This window comes from Cervus canadensis, chromosome 13 (assembly GCF_019320065.1).
Source record: "Cervus canadensis isolate Bull #8, Minnesota chromosome 13, ASM1932006v1, whole genome shotgun sequence".
NCBI lineage: Eukaryota > Metazoa > Chordata > Mammalia > Artiodactyla > Cervidae > Cervus > Cervus canadensis.
Genome location: NC_057398.1, coordinates 11,949,378 through 11,975,462, shown reverse-complemented (window position 1 = coordinate 11,975,462; position 26,085 = coordinate 11,949,378). Strand labels below are relative to the sequence as shown.

Sequence of the window (26,085 nt, the reverse complement as noted above, 5' to 3'; positions counted from 1 at the left end):
TCTCTAAGCCCATCAGGGAAGCGAGCCTGGCGCAGCTACTGAGCACTCAGGCTCCAGAGCTTGTGCTGGAGCAGCAAGAGAAGCCTTCATGCCGCAACTCGAGGAAGCCCTCACACAGCAACAAAGACCAGGACAGAGCCCAAAGGTGCTGCTACTATCAGCTAAAGCTACATTTGGAAGGGGGTCAAGAGAATAGACAGGTAGAAGAGAGGAATCTGGGGGGGGAAAAAGTTGTAAAGACTTGTTCCTAAAGCAGTGGGGAGTAGGTAAAGGTTTTTAGGCAGATTGGTGTTTGACTTGCATGCGCAGAAAGACCTAGAGGCAGAGAGGGAAGGTTTGACAGGGAAGCCCAGTGAGAAACTTTGTTTTGAGCTAGTAAGGAAACATTGAGGCAGAGTCAGACTGCGATGGAAAGAAAAGACATCTGAGGCAGAACCGTCGGGGACTGCCGACTACTTAGTTGGTGTGGTAAGTGGAAGGAAGGTCTCGAGGCTGACCAGAGACCAGAGACCCTCATTGGGTGGATGGCACCAGCAATTAAACAGGAAACACAGCAGAAGGAACAGGGGCAAAAAAAGGAAAAGTAATTCAAAATGGGCCATCACAATTTTGAAGTGCTTGAGGTACCAAAAGGCAAGACAACCAGCAGGATCCTTAAATACAAATCTTAACACTTAACAGGGCAGAGCTTCCCTGGTGTCTCAGACAGTGAAGAGTCTGCCTGCCACGTGGGAGACACGGGTTCGATCCCTGGGTCAGGGAAGGTCCCCTGGAGAAGGGAATGGCTACCCAATTCAGTATTATAGCCTGCAGAATCCCATGGACTGAGGGGCCTGGTGGGTAGGGTCACAGTCAGACACGACTAAGCAACTTAACACACACACAACAGGGAAGAGCAGGGAATGATTTTAGAATCAAAAGTGTAGAGACTGGGGATTAAACAGGGCTTAAACAGGGGTTGTGGACATAATTAAAAAAACTCAACCTGTATATTCAGAAGAACAGCTAGTAAACAGCCAGTATACATTAAAAATCAAATATAAAAATTTGACTATAACATACTCTCTATAACTCAGACTGTGAGTTACCCACAATGACATTTTCAAATATTAAAGGGTCAGAGTGAAAAGAGAACACTTTTTCCATCATAATAGGAACAGATATAAGTTCAGCCTTCGTTGGGGACAAAGAATAAATTTCAAGGTTCAGTTTATAAAGTCAGTAATATTTACCTTCAAAATATTGTAAAAAATTTACCTTGCGCAGCATTTTAAAAAATATCATTTCTGGAAAGGACTATAAAGGCTAAATGCATCTTGGGATGGTTAAGACTTGGCCCATGGGGGATGCAGTGCTACAAATTCACAGAAGTGACTTAAGAAATGTGTGTGGAAATCTGTTACATGATAGGCTCACTAGTGAATTCCATTTTTTAAATGTTTCCATTTCAAAGAAACCAAAATGACATTTTTTTCCCAAGTACTTTCTCTTTCAAAACCAGAAAGTCCTCATCCAAATAGTTGTGACTCACTTAACACATAAGTTCACCAAAATGTTGATTTTAGAAGTTAGTTCATGCTCAAGATGACTTTTTATAAGTTTTCTTTCTTATAAACAGGATGTCACAGTTTGAAAAGAGTAAATTAACTTAATCACTAAAAGGTCTATATTTGGGTAAAATGTTCATCCCACAAGTTTTAGTGGATTCTAAGCCGGGGGTAGTGTGGGCTGGGGGATGTTTTCTCATTCTTAATTGCCACTCTTAAGATGAAATACTGGCAGTCAAGTGATCCAGGGAAAGCTAATGTATATACAAGTATTATCCAATACTCACAAAATCTTTTCACTTTCTGATATCTAAGATTTATGAATTAATTCTCATAGTATTCGATCTATAGGATTCAAGAATCTTAACCAAATTTTAAAAATCTATAATGTCAAGTTAACTTGCTGGAAAAGTTACTTTATTTTTAAATTAGGAAATTTTTTTTAAATGTCATTATAAGCATTAATTTCAGTCCAGCACATTCAAGAAATCTGTACATGGGTCTCTTGCTAGCTAGTGGGAACCGACTGCATATGCAGGGAGCTCAGCTCAGTGACCTAAATGAATGGGATGGGAGAGGGGAGGTCCAGGAGGGAGGGGATATACGTAGGCATATAGCTGATTGACGTTACCGTAGCAGGAACTAACACATTGTAATGCAACTCTATCCCCCTCTCCCCCCACCAGAAAAACCAAAAAACCCTAGGGTAATCTCTCTGTCCTGGCATAGTCCAGGACATCTCCACTGGCCCCTACTCCCATCTCCATTCCACCACTCCATTGTTTTTTTTTTCTTTCTCGCCCAGACTCCTGAGACGTGGCCTGTGGGCTGCTACAACCCACTCGTCCCCCCTCATCTGGCACCTCAATGCCATTTTATTTGCTGCCACTGAAAATATGCACACAAGTCCTTTCCATTTTAAGAGCTTTCTGGCTAATCATTATAGGAGAGCAGACCGATGGTAATAAAAATAGCGAAGAGGGGTGGAGGTACCAAGGTTTTAGGAATCTTATAAACTTTCAAAAATAGTTAAAAATAAGCCTCTTTCTGACTCTCACATGATGGCCTCTTTTAGATGGCGCCATTTTTGTCTGGAATTATTCTCCTTGACACTTCAATAAGGAAATCACCAGAGCCTAATAAAGCTCATCAAGCCCAGGAAAGTTTCCGTTTCAGTCTGGCATTATTCCTAGGAGCCCATTCTCTCCTCAGATGAGCTTCCCAAACATTGTCCCACAACAATCCCTTTCTTACCTGGTTCCAGCATTAACAAAGCCCTTTCCTATCTGGTACCAAAGAGCTGTTGGTTGAGGTTCTTTTATTTTGGCCTCGTAGTCCTAGCTAACCCAGTCCCAGCTAATAAGCTCACTGAAGCTGATTTACAGAATATTCAAACTCGGATGAAGAGAGGGGAGTGAGAGCTAAGACTTACTGATGGTCTCTCTCAATGAAATCAGGCCGTATTAAAGTCCTGAGTAGGTAAGTGTTGAGGGGTGTTGTATTCGCAGTCCTCATGAAAGTGAAAGTGTTAGTTGCTCAGTTGTGTCCTACTCTTTGCACGTCTGTGGACTGTAGCCCATCAGGCTCTTCTGCCCATGGAATTCTCCAGGTAAGACTATTGGAGTGGGAAGCTATTTCCTCCTCCAGGGGAAATCTTCCAGACCCAGAGATCGAACCCAGATCTCCTTCATTGCAGGCAGATTCTTTACTGTCTGAGTCACTAGGGAAGCCCTTCCCACTCCTCCTATTTCCACTGATTTAGCACAAGATTCTTAGTAAGACCAATTGGTCATTGGGCCTTAAGCCATATCTCCAGACGTCTTTATCAGCATTTCAATTGCCATCATTCTCACAGTCAGTTCAGAACTCAAGGATGCAAGATTCGTATTGGGTTCCTAAAATCCCAGTAGTAAGTATCCCCATTTTCCAACAGACAAGCCGTACTCTCAGTAGGTATAATAACAGTGGTCAGGTCACACAGCAAAGGGGACAGCAGAGCTAGAATTCACACTCCGGCTTGTTTGGATTCATAACATGGCTCCTGTCATTGAACCAGGTTGTCTGTATCACCTGTGATCTGTTACTGTCCTCCCCATCATTCCCATTCAGTTACTGTCCTTCCCATTTTCCCACCTCTGTTTTTCGTCCACACTGGATGGCAGACACTTAGCTAGGGCTGGAGATGCTATATCAAACAAGGTGCTCCTTTTTCCTTCAAGGTTCTTACCTAGAAACCAGGTGGGTCTGAGGTCAGCACTGTTTTACTAGGAGCTTCTTGTCTTATGTCCCCATTCCAAAAGTTTCCAAAAGTTGGCCGTATTCTGCTCTACAACATTTGAATGTACATGGCCCTCTCTCCGTTAAATTTAATTTTCTTTCTTTGGATGATGCTGAATCACAGAATATTTACAAATAAGGATTTAAAGAATGATTTAGCCATTATGGATCAAACTCCATGCTTCTCCTCAGCTTTTCTAAAATAATATATATATTATAAAATATAGATAAAATATACAACTTTGTTTTAAAAGAAAATAAAGGTCATGTTTTACAAGGGTCTGTATTTTAATATAGATATCAAATACGGATTTCAGTATTTTTGGTACATTTGACTTTCTTTTTATTCATGAAAGTTGCATGGTAGTCCATTCCAGCGCTCTTGCCTGGAGACTCCCAGAGACAGAGGAGCCTGGCGAGTTATACTCCATGGGGTCACAAAGAGCTGGACATGACTGAAGTGACTTAGCATGACACACAGCCATGTTGTCTTAATATGAAGGGGCAAAAAGTTATTTTCTGCTTTAGTATATTTTCTTTTATATAGTAAAGCAATTTAACTTAATAAAGTCTTTTCTTAATGCATCAAGAATTAAGAGGCTCTTTCAATAATGTTGCAAATTATGTTTTCTTTTTTACAAATGAAAATATGACTTCAGTATCAAACAACAGCTCACCCACTAAATCAAACTTTTCCTATGCTATCAAGTTAAAAAAAAAACACGAGACCAAAAAAGTAACTAAATCTCTCTAGCATTTGAACCTATATTTGGGGATTTTCAATTTCAGCACTCAAGAAGTTGTCCATTTCCTGATAGGTACTTGGTCTAAGACTAGGGAAACTGCCATCAGAAAAACAGCAGTCTCATGATCATAAAGAAAGAAAAATCAACACATTGTCTTACTCATCCTTTATAAGGATGGAAATCTATAGGATATAGGATGTACATAATTGTTGTGTCTACAAGTTATCTTTAAGTCTACATATTCTTTTTCATTAAAGTCAGTACAATTTACTGCCTAGCTCACTAAGAATTAACTGTCAATCACTAAATGTTTTCTTTGTCATTTTTTCCCATGTGTTCTATAATTCTTCTATATATCCATTTTGAATCCTAGAAGTTAAATAACTCCTTGATTTGCCCACAGTCCTTAACTTCTGATCTGTTTGGGTCTAAGCCCATTTAATTAATTACACACATAGCTCTCAGTTTTCTGATGAGTTGAGTTCTCTGAGAGTCACCAGCTGATTCAGGGGGTGACCAGATGTCTTGCAGAATTTTTCCATTTTAGCACATAGAGCTATCAAGAAGAGAAAACGGTTTCCTATTTAATTGTTACTCCTGGATTTCAAACATTATGTCCCATAGGAATAGGACCTAGTGCAATCATTACCACTAAGTGCTAAGCACAGTTATATAATATACAATACATGCTCACTAAACATCAGAATGAATGCACATATGAATGATGACTATAAGGCATCTCCCTAACAGTCACGTAAGCCCTCTCTTTTCAATCAGAGAAATTTTTCTGAGCCATTGTGGTGGTGCTGAAGAACTGACTGTTCTTCAGTTGACCTGACTTCTGATCAGGTATTTTCCATGTCATTTGCTAAATTCCTGGCAAATCTTTGCTCAGCGATCAGCCCAATAATAGCAATTTTAATACCTGGCCTTTGAATAGTTGAAAAACATTTAGACCACATCAGAAACTGTTTTCTCAAAGTTGTCTATCAGGACAAACTGGAACAAAAAAAGCTTGTCATGGTTTTTCAATGGAGATTAATATGTTTTCATGATAAAATCATCTTCCATTAAACAAGCTCTGAGCACTCCACTAAATGCGTCATGTTTTTGGTTATAAGAGAAAGCAATGGCTTGGTTACAAAAACTGCATTTCCAATAATGAGTTTGAAAACATAATTCCAAGAAAACTTGATTCTTAATATGAGATAAACAAATATGTTTTGTTCCCAAGTCAAAAAATATGAAGACAAAAGATTCAATAACTGAAAATCTGTAAAGTTTTGAAAAGGTAAATGCACTGGAAGGACAGTTTTACCTGCTTTAATTTCCCAATTTTTTTTTTTTCTATTTAGAGAAGCATATGGCATTAAGCCCAAAGCCTGATTAACCCAGTAAGTACTCAAAACTACATGTGAGACAAAAAAGTTTAATTATTCAACTAAACATACTAAATTTCACTGATCAAATCCAAGAATATATATTTGGATGGCAAAGTAAATTTAGGCTCAGAACGAAAATGTGTTTTCACAATATCAACTATAAGGGTTTCTTAAAATACATCTAAACTTTTGGTTAAAATTTTTGGTTTTTATTAGAAAAGTAGCTAATGTGAGGACATTGCTTTGTGAAACTATGTATTTGTATCTGGCTTTCACTCAATCATATTGCCTCTTATGAACTAACCTGGCTTACAAAAGAGTGTTGCTGAAGACTTCTGGCATGGTGGGCTACAGTTTGTGGGGTTGCAAAAGAATCACACAAGACTTTAGAGACTAAACAAGAACAAAAAGACTTCTTTGGGCAATGTCTATCAGTTCATAGAAATGCACTTCTTGGTTTCCATGACTTACTCTAGTCCTAACAGTATAAATTAAAGAGGACACTAACTTTGAAAAATAACCTTACATTATATTAAATTAGGCAATTACTTGACTTCACTCCTGAAGAATCACTAACTAATTTTTTACTGATACATAATTGACATACATTATGTTAGTTTCAGGTGTATAATACAGTGGTTCAACATTTATATATATATATATATATATATATATATATATATATATATAATGAGATGATCATGACAATAGGTCTAGTTACTGTCACTAAAATTATTACAATATTAGTTAATATACTCCCTATTCTATAACTTATTTATTTTATTATTTATTTTATAACTGGAGATTTGTGCCTCTTAATCAGCTTCATCTATTTTTCCCATCCCCCAGCCCGTAGTAATTTTTTTAAATCATGGATTTAGACAAGTTTTAGAAGCAAGTCTAAGTAAGTACAGCTCAATCTTTCACACATTTCTGTATAATTAATATAACTTCTTAGATTTTAATGAGATCTAACTCTCGGCCTATAAGGCAAGCATGACTTAATAATTTATCGATTCAGACTTCTCATCAAATGAAAAATAACATGACAAAAGTTAAGAAATAAAACATAGGAAACCAAGAGTAAACTGTCAAATATAATTGTTACCAATCTTCCCTGGTGGATCAGACAATAAAGAATCTGCCTGCAATGCAGGAAACTTGGGTTCTATCCCTGGGTCGGGAAGATTCCGTGGAAGGAAATGGAAACCCACTCCAGTATTCTTGCCTGGAGAATTCCAAGGACAGAGGAATCTGCCGCAGAGTCAGACATGACTGAGTAAGTAACACTTAACTTACCTCTACAAATTTGACTACAAATTATTATAGACATTGTTAAAATTAAGTAAAGAAAGCTGAGTACAGAAGAACTGATGCTTTTGAACTGTGGTGTTGGAAAACATTCTTGAAAGTCCCTTGGACTGCAAGGAGATCCAACCAGTCCATCCTAAGGGAGATCAGTCCTGGGTGTTCATTGGAAGGACTGATGTTGAAGCTGAAACTCCAATGCTTTGGCCACCTGATGCGAAGAGTTGACTCATTGGAAAAGACCCTGGTGCTGGGAGGGATTGGGGGCAGGAGGAGAAGGGGACGACAGAGTATGAGATGGCTGGATGGCATCACTGACTCAATGGATATGGGTTTGGGTGGACTCTGGGAGTTGGTGATGGACAGGGAGGCCTGGAGTGCTGCGGTTCATGGGGTCGCAAAGAGTAAGACACGGCTGAGCAACTGAACTGAACTGAAAATCAAGTAAATGATACTTTGCTAAATAGTGTACTTTCTCTTCTTATCTTTTAGGAAGAGTTGCTCTGTGAATTACAGTTGGCAGTAGAGGGTCTGTTTATTCATATGTATAATAAAAGTGCTGCAATGGACATGTGGCTCCCAGGTCTTTTTAGCTCTAGAATATTGAGCATTAGTAAAAGAACAAAATAGGCCATCAGGAAGGAGTAAACACAAATTACTAAGACAACCAACCAGCCAGTATGGAAGAATTATACTCTTCCATAAACATAAATGTAAGACTGAAAATTGCTGGGGGAGTTCTTCCTGCAAAAAAAAACTATTAAATGTTGAATTCTTATGTTCAGTCACATACCCAGAGAAAGCTGAACTCTGAAATATACTAGTCTTTACTAGTAGTTGCTAAATGCCTCTGATACAGTATAGTCAACAGTGAAAAGGATCAGTGGGTGCAAATGTAAATTTACATTTATTTATGAATTAGAAATAATTATGCTGTAACAGATTATATCATGAACATTATGATACACAAAAATGAAAAGTAAGCAGCCATAAAAAGGAAAGAACTTGTGCCATTTGCAGAGATGCAGAAAGACGTGGATGTTAATATGAAATTATGTAGAATCTGGGAAAATGGTGCAGATGATCTTATTAGCAAAGAAGAAATAGAAACACTGATGTAGAGAACAAATACATGGATACAAAGTGGGGAGACGAGGGGGTGGGGTGAGCTGGGAAATTGGGATTGACATATACACACTCATATAAAACAGGCAACTAATGAGAACCGACTGCATAGTACGGGGAATTCTACTACGCACTGTGGTGTCCTAATTGGGAAGGAAATCCACGGAAGCGGGGATACATGTATATGTGTGGCTGATTCACTCCGCTGTACGGCAGAAACCACCACACACTGTAAAGTGGCTATATCTTTGTAGAGCATCAGTCGCTTAGTCGTGTCCAACTCTTTGCCACCCCATAAACTGTAGCCTGCCAGGCTCCTCTGTCCATGCAATCCTCCAGGCAAGGATACTGACATGGGTAGCCATTCCCTTCATCGGGGCATCTTCCTGACCCAGGGATCAAACCCAGTCTCCTGCACTGCAGGCAGATTTTTTTTTTTACCATCTGAGCAACCAGGGAAATCAAAGGTAGCTATACTACAAATTAAAAAACAAACAAACAAAAAAAGAATGATAGGACCATAGCAACATAATAGATCTAAAGCCAAAAAATAAAAAATAAAATAAAAAGTAAAAAATGACATATAAAAATACATAGCAACAGGGGTTGACCTGTTTTCTTCCCATGGCAAAAGGTCTAGCTGCATGGATTTTTGTGCTCACTCCCTGAGGATGAGCACTCTGCCTCAGAGTTGTCTGAACTACCACATCACATCATCTCTTGTTGCTTTTGAGATGCTCCTAATACTTATAGCAATGTTACAACCTGTATCCTAAACATTTAGATATCACATTCCAAAATTTACTCCTTTTGCTTTAATAACACCATGGTTTGAAGTGTATGTTTTTTAAATTTGTCTTCAAAGAAGTTCAATACAAAAATATAATTGAATTCTAATCCCATTTGGAGTAGCATCTGCAGACTTGAGAAAGGCATCAGACAGCGGGTGTCTATTAAGAGAAGTACATCTCTGTTTTCTTTGGAGATTTACAGTCTAATAGAAAGATGAGAAGGTTCAAGTTTGAGCAATGCTGCTTGCTTTTTCCTGGCAAACATAAAAAAATTAAGTGAGAATCCTATCTGTAGAGACATCTAATAGCAAGAGGGAAGGCCCTAAAAAGTAAACAACTGATGTTTCCCAGATGGGGTCATCACTTTAACTTAGAGGCTAATTTTACTTGTCACAAGGTACCCAGAAGGAAAGACTATTTTTATGCATTCTACTTAACTATAGCAGTTATTTTCCAAGATCCTTTAAAAAACTCACAATTATTTTTTTTTCCAAAGACTCTCACAAAGGGCACACATTTCCTAGGCAGCTTTTGCCACATCTTTCCCCTTGTCCACCATTTCAATCCAAAAATGCTCCCTGGGCACAGAGATCTAGGATGTAAAGACTACAGGACTAGGAATAGGGTTCTACAGTTTCACAAAGACCAAAATAGGTACAGAATACGTAAATTAAGGAGACAGAGATCAGTCAACAAAAGTAGTGTCCACTCTGCTTCTCTAATTTTCTCAGCGTTTGTCACTTTAAACACATTAAATTCCTTTGCAAGTTGTTTGCAAAGTGTATTTCTACCATTTTTCACTATATTAAAATAATGGGTTCAAAGCAGTATAATAAAATAAAACCTTAGTAATAATAACAATGTTTATTAAACTATATCTGCTGCTGCTGCTGCTAAGTCGCTTCAGTCGTGTTCGACTCTGTGCGACCCCATAGTCGGCAGCCCACCGGCTCCCCCGTCCCTGGGATTCTCCAGGCAGGAACACTGGAGTGGATTGCCATTACCTTCTCCAATGCATGAAAGTGAAAAGCGAAGTGAAGTCGTTCAGTCGTGCCTGACTCTCAGCAACCCCATGGACTGCAGCTTTAATGCCATGCAAATATTCTGTTCCCCTGTTCCCCTCCAACACTGTGGCCATGATTCTGTATTCAGGGTTCCCACTAATATACAAGATGTTTTCAGACAGCTGAGAGCAGCTACTAATAGACTAACACAATCCAGCCAGTTTCAGAGTGTTGGTCTCCTAAGGGAAATTAAAAACTAACTTTTTTCATCTTCTACAAAACCATAAAGTAAAAATATTTGTTCGTTTTCTTCTAAGCTGGTTTATACTTTGGTCACAAATATAACACTATTTTAGGATTCCACCCACATTTTTATTTATAAGTTTTGTTTTTTTTAGAGAGTCTCAGACTATGACATTCACACTGGACTGACACATATTTAAAATAACATATTTAAAAAAACAAGCAATAAATGCTGGAGAGGGTATGGAGAAAAGGGAACCCTCTTACACTGTTGGTGGGAATGCAAACTAGTACAGCCACTATGGAAAACAGTGTGGAGATTTCTTAAAAAACTGGAACTAGAACTGCCATATGACCCAGCAATACCACTTCTGGGCATACACACTGAGGAAACCAGATCTGAAAGAGACACGTGCACCCCAATGTTCATCGCAGCACTGTTTATAATAGCCAGGACATGGAAGCAACCTAGATGCCCATCAGCAGATGAATGGATAAGGAAGCTGTGGGTACATATACACCATGGAATATTACTCAGCCGTTAAAAAGAATTCATTTGAATCAGTCCTAATGAGATGGATGAAACTGGAGCCCCTTATACAGAGTGAAGTAAGCCAGAAAGATAAAGAACATTACAGCATACTAACACATATATATGGAATTTAGAAAGATGGTAACGATAACCCTATATGCAAAATGGAAAAAGAGACACAGAAATACAGACAGACTTTTGAACTCTGTGGGAGAATGTGAGGGTGGGATATTTCAAAAGAACAGCATGTATACTATTTATGGTGAAACAGATCACCAGCCCAGGTGGGATGCATGAGACAAGTGCTCGGGCCTGGTGCACTGGGAAGACCCAGAGGAATCGGGTGGAGAGGGAGGTGGGAGGGGGGATCGGGATGGGGAATAAGTGTAAATCTATGGCTGATTCATATCAATATATGACAAAATAAATAAATAAATAAATAAAAATTTTAAAAAAAAAGGAAAAAAAAATAACATGTGCACCATATTATATCATTGAAATTTGCTAAGATGAAAGAACTTAAAAGTTCCCACTAAACAAACAAATAAATAAATGAGATGTGCATGCTTAGTTGCTTAGTTGTGATGGACTCTTTGCAATCCTTAGCACTATGGCTCACCAGCCTCCTCTATCCATGGGATTCTCCAGGCAAGGATACTGGAGTGGGTTGCCATTTCCTTCTCCAGGGGATCTTCATGACCCAGGGATCGAACCTGCATCTCCTGTGTCTCCTACCTTAAGGCAGATTCTTTACTGCCTGAGGCAGATTCTGCTGACCCACTGGGGAAGCCTAGAGTGAGGTGAGGAATGTATTAATCAATTGGATTCTTTCACAATGTATAATATATGTATATGAAAACACCACGATATGCACTTTAAATATCTTACAATTTTATCTGTCAATTGCACCTCAATAAAGCTGAAAAATAAATACATTAATAAACATAACTATGCATTACCATAAAACACTAAAAATTAAATAGGATATAATAACATGTGCAATACAAGGCTGTTGGCTTGAAAATGGAAGACTTGTCACCTAATACCTATATATTCCACAGTTACTATAAGACCTCTGGTTAATTATATTACACATAATTTAATTATAATTAAAATAATTGCTAATTATATTTACAAAAAGGTACAATAGGCTGGGCTTCCCAGGTTGCACTAGTGGTAAAGAATCTGCCTGCCAAAACAGGAGACGCAAGAGATGCGGGTTTGATCCCTGGGTGAAGAAGATGCCCTGCAGGAGGGCATGGCAACCCTCTCCAGTATTCTTGCCTGGAGAACCCCATGGACAGAGGAGCCTGGCAGGCTATAGGCTATTGGATCTCAAAGAGCTGGACACAACTGAAATGACAGCACACACGCACAATAGCCTCAGATTAACACAGCACAAGTATAATGTTATTTTTAAATTGGGGTACAGTTGCTTTACAATGTTGTATTAGTTTATGTTATACGATGAAGTGAACCGGCTATATACATACACACACACACACACATCTCCCCTCCCTCTTGGATCTCCCTCCTACCCCCTCCCCATCCCATCCCATCCCACCCATCTAGGTCAGCAGAGAGCACAGAGCTGAGCCCCCTTGCTATCTAGCAGCTTCCCACGAGCTATCTACTTTGCACATGGCACTGCACATATGTCAATTCCAATCTCCCAATTCATCCCACACTACCCTGTGTCCACACACCCATTCCCTATGTTCGCATCTCTTTTCTTGCCTTGCAAATAGGTTCATCTCCACCATTTTTCTATATTCCACATATATGCTTTAATATACGATATTTGTTTTGCTCTTTCTGACTCACTTCACTCTGCATGACATCCCTATGTCTCACTTTCTGCTACATTAAAGCTCTTTCCACTTCTACTTAAGCAAACTATATCTGTGACATTAATGAAAGGTAGAAAAATGGTTATTTTAGGACAAAAGCTTGTTGTCCAACATAGACCTACAAATGTCTGAGATTCTTCTCTCTGCATTTTGCTAATCAGAATACAAAAAGATCTCCATCCTTTCCCATCCAGTACAGAGATGTGAATGTACTGTTTTTGACCAAAAGCAAATCTTTGCTTGTAGAAACATCCCTGTCTTCAAAGATATTATACATTCCCCAGAAAGAAGGGTTTTGCCAAGTTAAACTGTAATTAACAAATAATAAAAACAGATGCCTTCTCTGAAATTTTTATAAAGCTACACAACATATTTTCTTTTCAGATAATATTTAAGTAAGAAGTTTGAGTCAAAAAAGAAGAGTAAACAACTCAAAAGTATAAAACCCTCCTAAAATTAAATTAGGCTACTTAGTCTATTCTGGGACGTTTACTAGCACATTCCTACTATAATGATTATGAGCATGTTTTTCTAACACTTCAAACTTATTTTTTTAAAGAAAAATTTAGATTTTTTAGGAGCTGGTCAAAATGATGCATGACAGAGAATTACTACATTACTTTTACCACTATTACTATAATTTATTTAACACTAGAGTTAGAACAATAATGTGTGTGTGTGTGCTAGTCATGTCTGACTCTTTGTGACTCCATGGACCATAGCCTGCCAGGCTCCTCTGTCCATGGTATTCTCCAGGCAAGGATAGTGGAGTGGGTTGCCATTTCCTCCTCCAGGGGATCTTCCCAACCCAGGGATCAAACCCACGTCTCCCAAGTCTCCTCCACTGGCAGGTAGATTCTTCACCACTGAGCCACTGGAGCAGGCCCTGAACAGTAACAATAATGAGAAAATATAATAGGAAAAGAGAAACGAAATGATATAAGATCTAAGAGATAAAACAATAAAGCAAACAGCAACAGAAATAACATACATAGAAAAAGGAAACATGTCTTAAAATCATGAATTTTTAAAATATGGATAAATTGCTAAAAAGATTAAAAACACTGATGTTAGAACTGAAAATTACAGGAGATAAATATCTTAGAGAAAAGAAGGTTTTAAGTAGCTCAGCACATCTTCCAAAGTTTGAGGTGTTTCTAAAACTAAAATATGAGAGTGCCATTACCAGGATGGTAACTAGCTTGTTCCTGGCTTCGCTCCCTGCTCACAAGAAGAAAAACTAGCAACTCTTCAAGGACAAGACACCACTGAGAGAATCCTAGGACATGGGAGTGGGGCTGAAGCACCCTGGGACCCCAGACACCAAGGCAGACTGCATTAGAAGGATGGATGTTAGCTGAACAGACTGTGGTGATCACGTCATTGCATGATCTATGTAAATCAAACCATCCTGCTGTTACTCCTTGAACATACCCAGTGATGTATGTCAGTTATTTCTCAAGAAAACTGGGAGGAAAAACTAAGATATGGAAAGGCCTAGTAAAAAGAGCAAAGATAATTTAAACTTGAATTCTTGTACCACTAAAAAAATAAGAGGCAGATAAGTGGTTTCTGAAATTAGAGTGGTACTATAACACTCTGAACAGACAGTAATTTAAATTTCTTTTATAGAATGAAAAATAAATATTCAACGGTACCCTTTTGCTGACCTTCACTGTCATGGAATGATCTCTTTTTTTAATTTTTTTGGCTCTGTCACTGTTATGGATGAAACTGTGTTTTCCAAAAATACATGCTGAAGTCCCGACCCTGGCACTTTGAAACATGAGTTTATTTGGAAATAAGGCCCTTGGCAGATACAATTAGTTATGATGAATTCATACTGGAGTAGACTGGGCTTTTAATCCGATGTGTCTTTATAAGAAGAGGGAAATTCAGTCACAGCAACTGGGACACAGGGAGAACATGATACGATGATGAAAGCAGAGATGAAGTGATGCAGCTACCACCCGAGGACCAGCAGGGACTGATGCTCTCCGCCTCCAGAAGCTGGGAGAAGCAAGGGAGGATTCTACCAGTCTCAGAGGGACCCTGCCCCTACTGGCACGCTGATTTTGAACTTCTATAACAGAATGAATTTCTTTTGTTTAAAGGCACCCAGTTTGTGGTACTTTCTTACGACAGCCCTGGGAAATGAAGAGAGTCACTGTGTTGTCTGCAAACCCAAGAGAAAAAGTTTAACTAAAGGAGAAGGGTTAGGAGAGCAGTGTATCTCCAAAAACTTACCTGCGACGTAGTCACCAAAGCCAATGGTGGTTAAGGTGATAACCACAAAATAAATGGCATCCAGGGCACTCCAGCCTTCTATGTGCTTGAATATGATTGCAGGCAGAGCGACGAAGAGCACGCAGCCAAACAGAATAAAGATGATTGTTGAGATGATTCGTATCTTGGTTTGACTAACGTTCCACTTCTAGGGATGAGAGAGGGAGAGAGAGGGGGCGGGGGGAGAGAGATGCTAAGAGAGAGAAACTGATTGATATCGATTATTGATGTACCTGCAAAGTTAACCTATATATACTGTTTAAATTATTTTTTATTGGAGTATAGTTGCGTTACAACGTTATGTTCATTTCTACTGTAGAACAAAGTGAATCAGCTATACACACACACACACACACACACACACACACACATCACTTCTTTTTTAGATTTCCTTCCCATTTAGGTCACCATAGAGCTCTGAGGAGAGCTCCCAGAGCGATACAGTAGGTTCTCATCAGTTAGCTATTTTATGCATATAACCTATACACACTGTTATCAGCAAATTAGCAAATGAGAATGGCATTTTATTCTTTAATAATTAACTTTCAATTGCTTTTACTTAAATATATTAGGCATAATATGAATAACTGAAAACAACCAATGCTAATAATGATGCTACTTTACTTTTATATAGCTTTCCAACAGGTAAAATACTTTCTAAAGTACATAACATTTGCTCAGAGAACAAAATTTCAGATTTACATCATTCTTTGTTTACCTGAACTACTTTTGAAATGTTTCTATTCTACAAGCAAACAACTGATTTCGGGCCAAAGACAACCTAGAAATCTATGAAAACTGAGAAAACTGAAGCATAAATATCCACTGTTGATAATTGATAAAATCATTAACTTCATGGAAACTTTTCCCCTCTCCTACCACATTTTCCTATCATTGTTCAATTGACTAAAGCAAAATACTAGCAGACTTAAAGTCCACAGTTGATTCCCATGTGAACTAGACAAGCCATTTCACTATTCTACGACCTTAAGCTATACAACTAAATATACAAGACACGATATGTAGACAACGGTAAGTCTTCAACACCTCTAAGCTAGAGCTGCCCTCAGAGAACCCACACTGTTTCACCTCTGAATTTAATATGAAATATGTGTGCATGCATGCATGCCTGCTAGGTCGCTTTAGTCGTGTCTGACTCTTTGCAACCCTATGGACTATAGCCCGCCAGGCTGCTCTGTCCCTGGCATTCTCCAGGCAAGAATACTAGAGTGGGTTACTTGCCCTCCTGCAGGGGATCTTCCCAAACCAGGGATCGAACCCATATCCCCTGTGGTTCCTACATTGCAGGCACTATCTTTAAAGTGCTGAGCCACCAGGGAAGTCCCCATACGAAATATATCTAATGTTAAAATGAAAATTATAATTTCAATTGAAAATCTAACACTCAGTGGTCTTATTTCATCAATAGTTAAATACTTGAACTTTTTGTGAAAAGATAAAACATTATCAAATAAAAAATAAAACATAATATTAGTGACAGAAGTAACAAATCATCTATAATCTCACTCTAACAGAATTATTTTCTTCATTCATAACTTTCAAGAATAAAAGCTTGTCACCATGGTATTATTACTATTTTTTACTTAAAATTCTAAGAGCATTTTCATTTATTTTTCCTACTGAATATCATATGCCCATGAACATCTTCATTATATTATTTTTGGTCCTACTAAATTACATACCTTAGTTAAATTTCTATCTGCAACATTATTAAAATAAGTTATAAAATCCCCTTTATCATGTTAGCTATATATTATTCAATCCTTCAGCAAAGGGTTAAGGTTTACTAGCTATGTTAAGATTTCACTTAGAATATCTCTAAATCTCAGAGTAATGCCTCATCATTAGTACTATTATTCATATAAATGGCAAAATGGAGATTTAAGGGTAAAATAACTAGCTTAAGTGAATATAGCTAGGATACAATACATCTGGAATTTGAGCCCAGGACTGTCAGATTTCTACTTCTGTATATTTTGCTTTTTCTCATTCATTAATATATTCATTCAGAGAAGTATAAAAACAACTATACAGTGAATTGTTTGCAAAAAGAAGTTCATGTAAATTGTTATAGAAAACCCAATAACTTACATCTAACTATATGTGAGGTGAACAGAAAAGTTATAATATTTTTGAAAAATGAGACAATTAACATATGCAGTTAAATGGCTATCATACTCACAATAAATGTATCTTCCACTTTTGCGATTCCTTTTCCAAATATGGTCCCTAGTTGATCTCCAACTCCAGCCAACAGAAAGCCAAAGAGGGGAATTCCCAGTAAGGCATAGATGATACAGAATATTTTCCCCCCTTCTGTGCGTGGTGAGATGTTTCCAAATCCTAAAAATACAAAGAAGAATAAGAATTCAGTTGTTTAGAAATGAGTAATAGTTTAAAACATATGACCTCAAACTTGATTCAGAAATTTCCAAATATTGTAAGATATCAATCCTAGATTTCAACTAATTAAGAATCCCTTTATACCACATAAGCTTTTAATGTAAAATCTTCTTAAAAACAAGCACTCCAACAATCTCCAAAGTATAGCTAATGTTCCAATAAAACTAGACGATGAAAACTGAGGGAGTAACACACACAATAAAGTCAATGTTTTCATTCAATTTACTTCTACCTCCCTATGCTGCTAATGCAGTTGACTACAAAGCTTTTGTTGCCATTTATTAAGTGTGTATTGCCTTAAGAGTATTCAAATATGCTTAAATTATTAAACATTTAATAACAACTTAAAATTTTTTTTTCATTCAAGTACCTACCAAAAAGCAGTAAATGAAAACTTAAAATTATCAAACCCGTGAATTACAAATTGGCATTTGCCATCTACATTTACAAGGATTAAATCATGTGCAGCTGTTACTGCTGATTTTCAAAATCCCCTGCAAGAAGTTCAGAGTAGAGAGCAGAAATGAAGTGCTCTGTGCTCTGAGGAAATCTGGCAGAACAGGTCTGCATATAGTTAGACATTTCCAGGAGCCAATTTTATGAACCAAATTTTTGTATCTTTTCATGTCTAGAAAAGCACTAAAATCCTTAAATCTTTCATGGTGATGACTACTCCTTGTGACTAGCAGAAACTTTCTGCAAAAAAATAAATAATGTTCTTAATTCCATACACTCCCCCTTCACCAAAATCACATATACACTGACCTTCCCCCCTACCTCTTTGGAGCAGCTTCTCAGAGCTGTCTGAAAGGCTCCGTGGCTATCATCCTCATTTTGCCCCCAAATAAAAGTTAACTTGCAACTCTTATGTTGTGCGTTTTTTTTAGTCAACAATTTTTTTTTTTTTTTTTAGCCTCCAGTTCAAGAGCTGCCTTACTACTTCTCAGACCCACTGACGTTTGGGGAATATGATGTAAGCTGTCTACTCATTTAACTCATTTACCTTCCTATGCATTTACCTTGCATCTGCTCTTGTCTACTAATGCTTTGGAATGCTGAGCATCAAGGCAATATATACAAATGTCCATCCAGGGCGTGTGTGAAAAAGGCCCAGAAGTCTTTTATCAAGGTAATTTGAAGAAGGAAAAGGCCATCGCAAAAGTTAGGTAGAATGTTTAACCTGGACTGTTTGGAAGAGTGTAGCATTTCTTTACACCATCAAAGATGGAACTCAACCATCTCAATCCTGTCTTCTATTCTATTATCAATAAGCAGAATACCAATAACAAAAGAGACCTGCTAAATCAGGAGGGTGGATTGTTTTGACCTGGATTCTCTGATTATTCCAGAGAGTCCTGCTAAGACCTAACACTTTTTTTAATTGTCTCTCCAGATGAACAACCGTGTGACCTGAAGTAGGGCAAGCATCTGAGTTATCCCATACCATCCCATTTTCTCTTTCTGCAGAAGAGGATAAATATCTTCAGAGTTACATCCATGAGAAGTAACCTACCACCAGCAAGGATCAAGGATCAAAAAGAAAAGATACAATTAAAAACAAATACTGACTGGGGCATCACTAAAAATAGGCTCTACTGTTTGAAAAATAAAAAGCCTAAGCATCAGAGGGCTCAATTTGATCTGCCCCACATGGGTTAAAAGGACATCAGAAACAAGACTCCCAATTTTTCATCCATCCCTGACATATTCGGCCAGAAGTAACCAGGACATCTTCAGAAAAGGGGACAAAGGATTTCCTCAGAAATCCTGCTTATGTCACGAATGAGATGGCCCCCAATCCAAAGAATTCTAGATGTAAAGAGAGTCGATCTACCTTTCATTGATCAAAAGACAGAGACCAGTTCCTTGTGGCATCTCTATACTTCATCTTTATTATCTCCAAAGTTAGCAGACGGGAGAATGAAAGGAGGAGGGTTGGTGGAGTCTGACATGACTCTTCTGGGAGTCTCTTCCTGCTTCATCTTCCAAACATGAACCTTCTCTCGGTAACATTATGCTGAGCTCTCCTGCTGAACCCGTGCCTTGGAGGTGGAAGCCCTCACACAGTCACCCAGTGCACACACACACACACACACACACACACACACACACACACAGCCACCGAGCAGTCTTCTGACATAAAGGATGTGCCAACAATGCCCCAGACATTTGCCCGAGTGAGAGGATCACATGGTTGTTCAGGGGATGTTCCTCGTGTTTTCTTTCCTCTTTCCCATAAAAGAAGAGTAGTCTTCACTCCACGCATTTACCACATCTTAAGCAATGAATAGATCCTAGTAAAATGACTTGATACTATTAATGGACTTATGAAAAGTATCTATTGACTCTAAGCAATACAGCATGCCAAGCTTGTAAAAAGATTAATTTTAGTGGTTGTCTGGACTTCCTGACTCTTTCCTTGGTTAGTCAGCAGCATCTTCCTTGCCTCAGGGTGAAACAGACTGTTTTGGCAAGAAGAAGATGGAAAAGAAACAATATTAAGTTTTGTTGTAACTCCTGAATTAAGGTGTTCACACTCAAAATGCTTTGCCTGAGGAGAGCAGCTGTCAGTTTATAGCATCACATATGCTTGGCAAGAAAGTTAAAGGACTGGCAGTTGATCCAGCTTCCAAAGAGCTTAAGGGAACAGACTAGATTGAAGATTGAAGGGGCCTGACTGTGGAGGAGGTTGGGTGGGGCAGAAACCAGAGGACAGGACCTGGGAGGAAGAGAGGGTCCCACGGTATCTTGACCCTATCTTGAGAGATCAATGGTTAATTTCTCAGGAATTCTATAAGTCAGTGGACTTCACATTGATAGTCTGAAATCAACTACAGTAGACATATTTACACCTTAGAAATTGCCAAGCACTACAATTTAGGACTTCTCCCTTTTCAGCTACTTATATTGACCAATACAGTACAGAATAAGAGCCAAATTTAGGAGACTGTACACAGTCTGTGCTAGAGATCTGAATGGAAGCCAAACCAATGCCTCTAGGCCAACCGCTGACATTTATGGAAATATATCATCAGAACAGCTACCATCTTGCCTTCACATCACTTTCAGGGAAGGGCCTTCTGCAGAAAGCTGCCGTAGGTCCATTGTTAGTGGAATACCTACAGGAGGCCCATATATGCCACCCCCATCTGAATAGCTCCAAGTGAACATGTCACTTTTATGACAGAATTTGTTAATACTACAAATAAATAAGACCCTTTTCAAACACTTTGCACACTTGCAATTATATATTTGTAACAATTGATTTAATATCTATTATATACATATTCCACACTTGACTATGAGTTCCATGAGTGTAGAGATTGATTTATTATAGATATATATTTATTATTCCATGAGTTTATCATTTATAAGTTCCATGAGTACAGAGATTGATTTATTATTTACATATGTTAATAATAAATAATCATGTAAAAAACCAGACTGCATGAAGCACAAGCTGGAATCAAGATTGCAGGGTGAAATATCAATAACCTCAGATACGCAGATGATACCACCCTTATGGGAGAAAGCGAAGAGGAACTAAACAGTCTCTTGATGAAAGTAAAAGAGGCGAGTGAAAAAGCTGGCTTAAAACTCAACATTCAAAAGATGAAGATCATGGCATCCAGTCCCATCACTTCATGGCAAATCGATGGAGAAACAATGGAAACCGTGACAGACTATTTTTTGGGGCTCCAAAACCACAGCAGATAGTGACTACAGCCATGAAATTAAAAGACACTTGCTCCTTGGAAGAAAAGCTATGATCAACCTAGACCACACATTAAACAGCAGAGACAATACTTTGCCGACACAGGTCTATACAGTCAAAGCTATGGTTTTTCCTGTGGTCATGTATGGATATGAGAGTTGGACTATAAAGAAAGCTGAGCTCCAAAGAATTGATTCTTTTGAACTGTGGTATTGGAGAAGACTCTTGAGAGCCCCTTGGACTGCAAGGAGATCCAACCAGTTCATCCTAAAGGAAATCATACCTGAATATTCATTGGAAGGACTGATGCTGAAGCTGAAGCTCCAATACTTTGGCCACCTGATGGGAAGAGCTGGTTCAGTGGAAAAGACCCTGATGCAATAAATATTTTGCAACAGTTTTCAGTACAAATTGATGGAATTTTATAAAAGTAATAAAACAAAGTAAAGAACCAATAATAGCTAAGAATATTTGGGGGGAAATGTAGGAAGATTTGCTCTACATGATATATGTGCTGTGCTGTGCTGTGCTTAGTCGCTCAGTCATATCTGATTCTTTGCAGTCCCATGGACTATAGCCTGCCAGGCTTCTCTGTCCATGGGGGTTCTCCAGGCAAGAATACTGCAGTGGGTTGCCATCCCCTCCTCCAGGGGATCTTCCCAACTCAGGCATGCAACCCAGGGCTCCCGCATTGCAGGCAGATTCTTTACCATCTGAGCTACCAGGGAAGGCCCTACATGATATCTACTATACAGCTATTAAAAAAGCAATCTGATTAACAATCTGTATAATTTCTTGTAATTCTTTAAAAGTGATAAACAAAATAATTCTGATCATGACAAAGGGTGTCTGTCTATCTCAAAACATTCAACATCATACTTAGTATTAAAGGACAATAAAAGGAATCCCCTTACAGTCAGGGGGGGAAATATCCATTTGACAATTTACTTTTTTTTATTATTCTGAAAGTTCTAGCAGACATAATGGCAGTAAACATATGAAAGGAATGATTATTATAAAAAAGACAAATATATTAGTTGTAGGTGGAATTAAATATCTAGCAAATACAGGAGAATATTAAAAATTATCAAATAGGAAAAAAGCTCAGGAAAATAGCTGAATATGTGATAAATATGCAGAAACCAACAGCATTATACTACTTTAGCACAATCTCAAATTCGCTAATTGAAATGGAAAAATACCTTATTTTTAATATAAGGGAATTATGAAATACCTAAAAGTAATCTCATCAAGACATACGGAAGAGCTTTAGAGAACAGTTTGGGCTAGTGTAGAGTGAAATGCAACAAAACAGAAAAGAACAGAAAAGACTAGAATAAGGTTAGACATAGCACATTTTAAAAGCATCATAAATTCAAAGTTGAATAATTATACAATTAAAAAGGCTGGGAAAATTGATTACTATTTTAAAGAAAAATTCACCTTATATAAAAATAAGTACCATGCAGATGAAAGATACAAATAAATCAACCAAACTAAACTACCTCCCTATTGATCCCCTCTGATTGTTTCTTCCTTTGCCTCAAATGCAAACCTTCGCCCCCCCCACAACTCTTCACCTGGTTGATCCTTAAGATTCCATCATTACTTAGGTTAGAAATTAATTTCTCCAAGAAGCCTTTCTTGAGCCCTCACTATACAACCCCAAGGTTGGGCATGGTCCCCCTCCTGTATACACATTCCCTTTATCCTAAGAATCATCTCACTAGATTGTAACCGTCAGTTCCATAAGGAGAAGTTCTGTGAGGGACCATTTCTTGGTCCTCAATGTAGCCCTAGTGCTTTTCCTTTGGACATCTAAAGTAAATAGATTCTGGGATTCCCTGGTGGTCTAGTTTTGATCCTTAGGTTTGATCCTTAGCTAGAGGACTAAGATCCTGCATGCTGACTCACAGTACGACCAAATAATAACTAAGATAAAATTTAAATAAGAACAACAACGAAAACAAGGCTCAATTCTAAAAAATAAAATTTTTTAAATATATATTCTTCCTGAAACTCCCTTTCTACTCTCTGCCCCTCACTGCAGCCCTCTCTTCTTTCTATTCAGGCAGTTTCCATTTTTCAAATGTTGGCGATTTCAAGAGTACTTGACTCACTCTCAGAGCTTAGACCTAAAGTGCCTTCAAACAGCTGGTTTGCTGTGGCTCTCATGAAATGGTGGGGTTGTGGAAAGATGTTCACAAAGGAATCCTTCTCCTGACTTTCGTTATTCCTTCAAAATCTCCTCTGTGCCTAAGTTGTTAGCTGAGGTTTCTCTTCATTGTGTTGACTTCTGACTAGTACTTTTCCTTTAAAAATAATCAGATTAGCATGTTTAACTTCCGTCCCTCTGGTAATTCAGGATTTTCTTCTTAGTGGGTGACTAGCAGATAACGACCACGTTCATTCACTTTGTCACGCCATATTTTAAAAGGATTTTTAATCAGAGGACAATTGCTTTGCAATGCTGTGCTGGTTTCTGCCATACAACATGAATCAGCCATATGTGTGTGTAACCCACAAAGCCACACACGTATGTGTACACACACACATCGCAGAGTGCTGGGGTGGGCTCTCCGTGTTATACGATAGTTTCCCACTGGCTGTCTATTTTACACACGGGAGTGTAAATCCCGTAAGATCCCAAAGCCATATAGCTCCGCAGGCAATGAAGCAGATCCCCAGTCCACGGCAACCCTGCCATTCTCCTCTGCTTCTCGATGGTTCTGCTTACTACTTCAGGCCATCCAAACAGCCTGACCATGGTCTTTTCTCAACCAAACCATCTCATCACAGTTCATTCTCCCTAAAGCACCGTTAGGTGTTTATACTCCGTAATCTGTAAAACCCTTAGCTGTTCCAAGGCCTTTACTTACAAATCACCATTCCTATTTCCCCAAACTCCCTGTTAGGCAACTGTACTCCCTTCAGTAACACCAGAGTCATCATTACTCACTGAAAAAAAACTTAGCTCGCCTTTTTTGATTCCTTACATTTTTTTATATTGTTTTCTCCTTCTAGCTGGTACGAATGGGGCCCCTTCAATCGTGATTTGAAATCTTTTCTATCCTTTCTGCCCCCCACCCCCCACACGTCACTTCCAATATACAGTCATTCCTCTCCCTCTCAGCCAGCTGTGATCTTGCTTCTTTGAACATCCATAACACTTGCTATTTCCTTTTCAGGGATTATGTATGACTTTAACATGAATTCCTGCCATTTGGTTACATGCTTTTGTCTTTCTTCTGGGTGACAAACTTCTTGGGAGCAGAGATATTTTTCTTTCCTTTACATACAAAAATGTGTAGTGCTTTGCTCAGAGCAGATGTTCAAGAGAATATATTAAACTAAGAAGAAACATCTATGGGTCTTATTCATATATTTTAATTAAATAGACATCCTCAAATCTAAATAGTTCTACTGTACTTTTTTTACTCCTTTTAGTTTTATTCGAAGCTGACAAGTAAAAAGAGAGTTCTATACCTGTGCAAACTGTATTTTAAAAAGTAACAACTAAAATGGTATTTTAATGTAAAACAACTTAAATTATTTTAGATGCAGAAAAATAGTAATAGAGTAGCGTATAAGGGTAAAATACTGGAGGTAGGGTAAGAACAGGGTAAATTCAGGGTGTTCTCTGTTAGCAACCTAAGAAAAAGAGGAAACTATTCAGAAAACAAAGTGAAAGGATAATCACACCTGGTCTTTTTTATTTATTTGTTTTTTAATGATTTTTTTTTCACGTGGACCATTTCTGAACCTGTTACAATATTGCTTCTGTTTTACGTTTTGATTTTTTTGGCCTCAAGGCATGTGGGATCTTGGTTCCCCCACCAGGGATCGAACCCACACCCCCTGCACTGGAAGTTGAAGTCTTAACCATGGGACCACCAGGAAAGTCCTACACCTGGTCATTTTTCAAAAGGGAGTCAAACCCACAGCACTGACATACAAGCTAACCAAACACTGAATAAAAAATAATAGTTCTGGAAACAATATGATTTTAATTAAGAGATAACTAAACAATGCTTTGATAAAAGAAGTATTCATTTCAGAACTTTCACAAAGCAGTACATTGTTCTTCTAGGTCATTGTTTTTAAACCAAGGGTGCACATCAGAATCACAGAAGGAATTTAAAGAATCCACCCCAGAACACCTAAACTCTTATCTTCCACTGGGAGAGGAGGGGATTCTGTTCATGTATTTTAAAATATCTACAGATGTGATTCTGATTTACTTTCTGTGACAGGGGCATGGTTTTGTGGGTCTAAAGCTATTCAATATGGGAGGTAGGGCTCCTCAGGAGAGAAGAAAACAAAATTAGGAAGTGAATTGTATGTAGGATGACCATGATCAGAGTACCTCTTTTAGACCAGCTATGGCATTACTTCATTACTCTATTTTCATTACCAAAAATAAAATAATAAAATAAAAATGAAACAACTGTCAATATCAATGATAAAAATAATGGCCAACACTATTTATTGAGACACACACACACTCTTTTTCTCTCTCACTACATCACAGATACAGTGCTAGTCCCTTCATGAAAGTGAAAGTGTTAGTCACTTAGCCATCTCTACTCTGCAACCCCATGGACTATAGCCTGCCAGGCTCCTCTGTCCATGGGATTCTCCAGTCAAGAATACTGGAGTAGGTAGCCATTCCCTTCTCCAGGGGATCTTCTTGATCCAGGGATTGAACTCAGGTCTCCTGCACTGTGGGCAGATTCTTTACCATCTGAGCCTCCAAGGAAGCCCCAGCCACTTCATGTGTACACTCCATTCAACCTTCGCAACCCTATGAGAGAAGTACTGTTAATTATCTTCATTCCGAACACAGAAACAAACA

At 38.3% G+C, this 26,085-nt stretch overlaps 1 protein-coding gene across 5 annotated transcripts in view; it reads right to left on the bottom strand.

Annotated features, from left to right (window-relative positions):
• The window catches only part of KCNK2 (potassium two pore domain channel subfamily K member 2), a 206,417-nt gene that overhangs the window by 38,955 nt on the left and 141,377 nt on the right, over positions 1-26,085 (bottom strand). For all 5 annotated transcript variants that reach the window (XM_043485940.1, XM_043485937.1, XM_043485938.1 and 2 more), the window contains exons 4-5: positions 17,295-17,455; positions 15,053-15,239 (exon numbers count right to left, since the gene is read on the bottom strand). In XM_043485940.1, the coding sequence (XP_043341875.1) occupies positions 15,053-15,239; positions 17,295-17,455 (348 nt within the window). The remainder of the gene's footprint in view (positions 1-15,052; positions 15,240-17,294; positions 17,456-26,085) is intronic.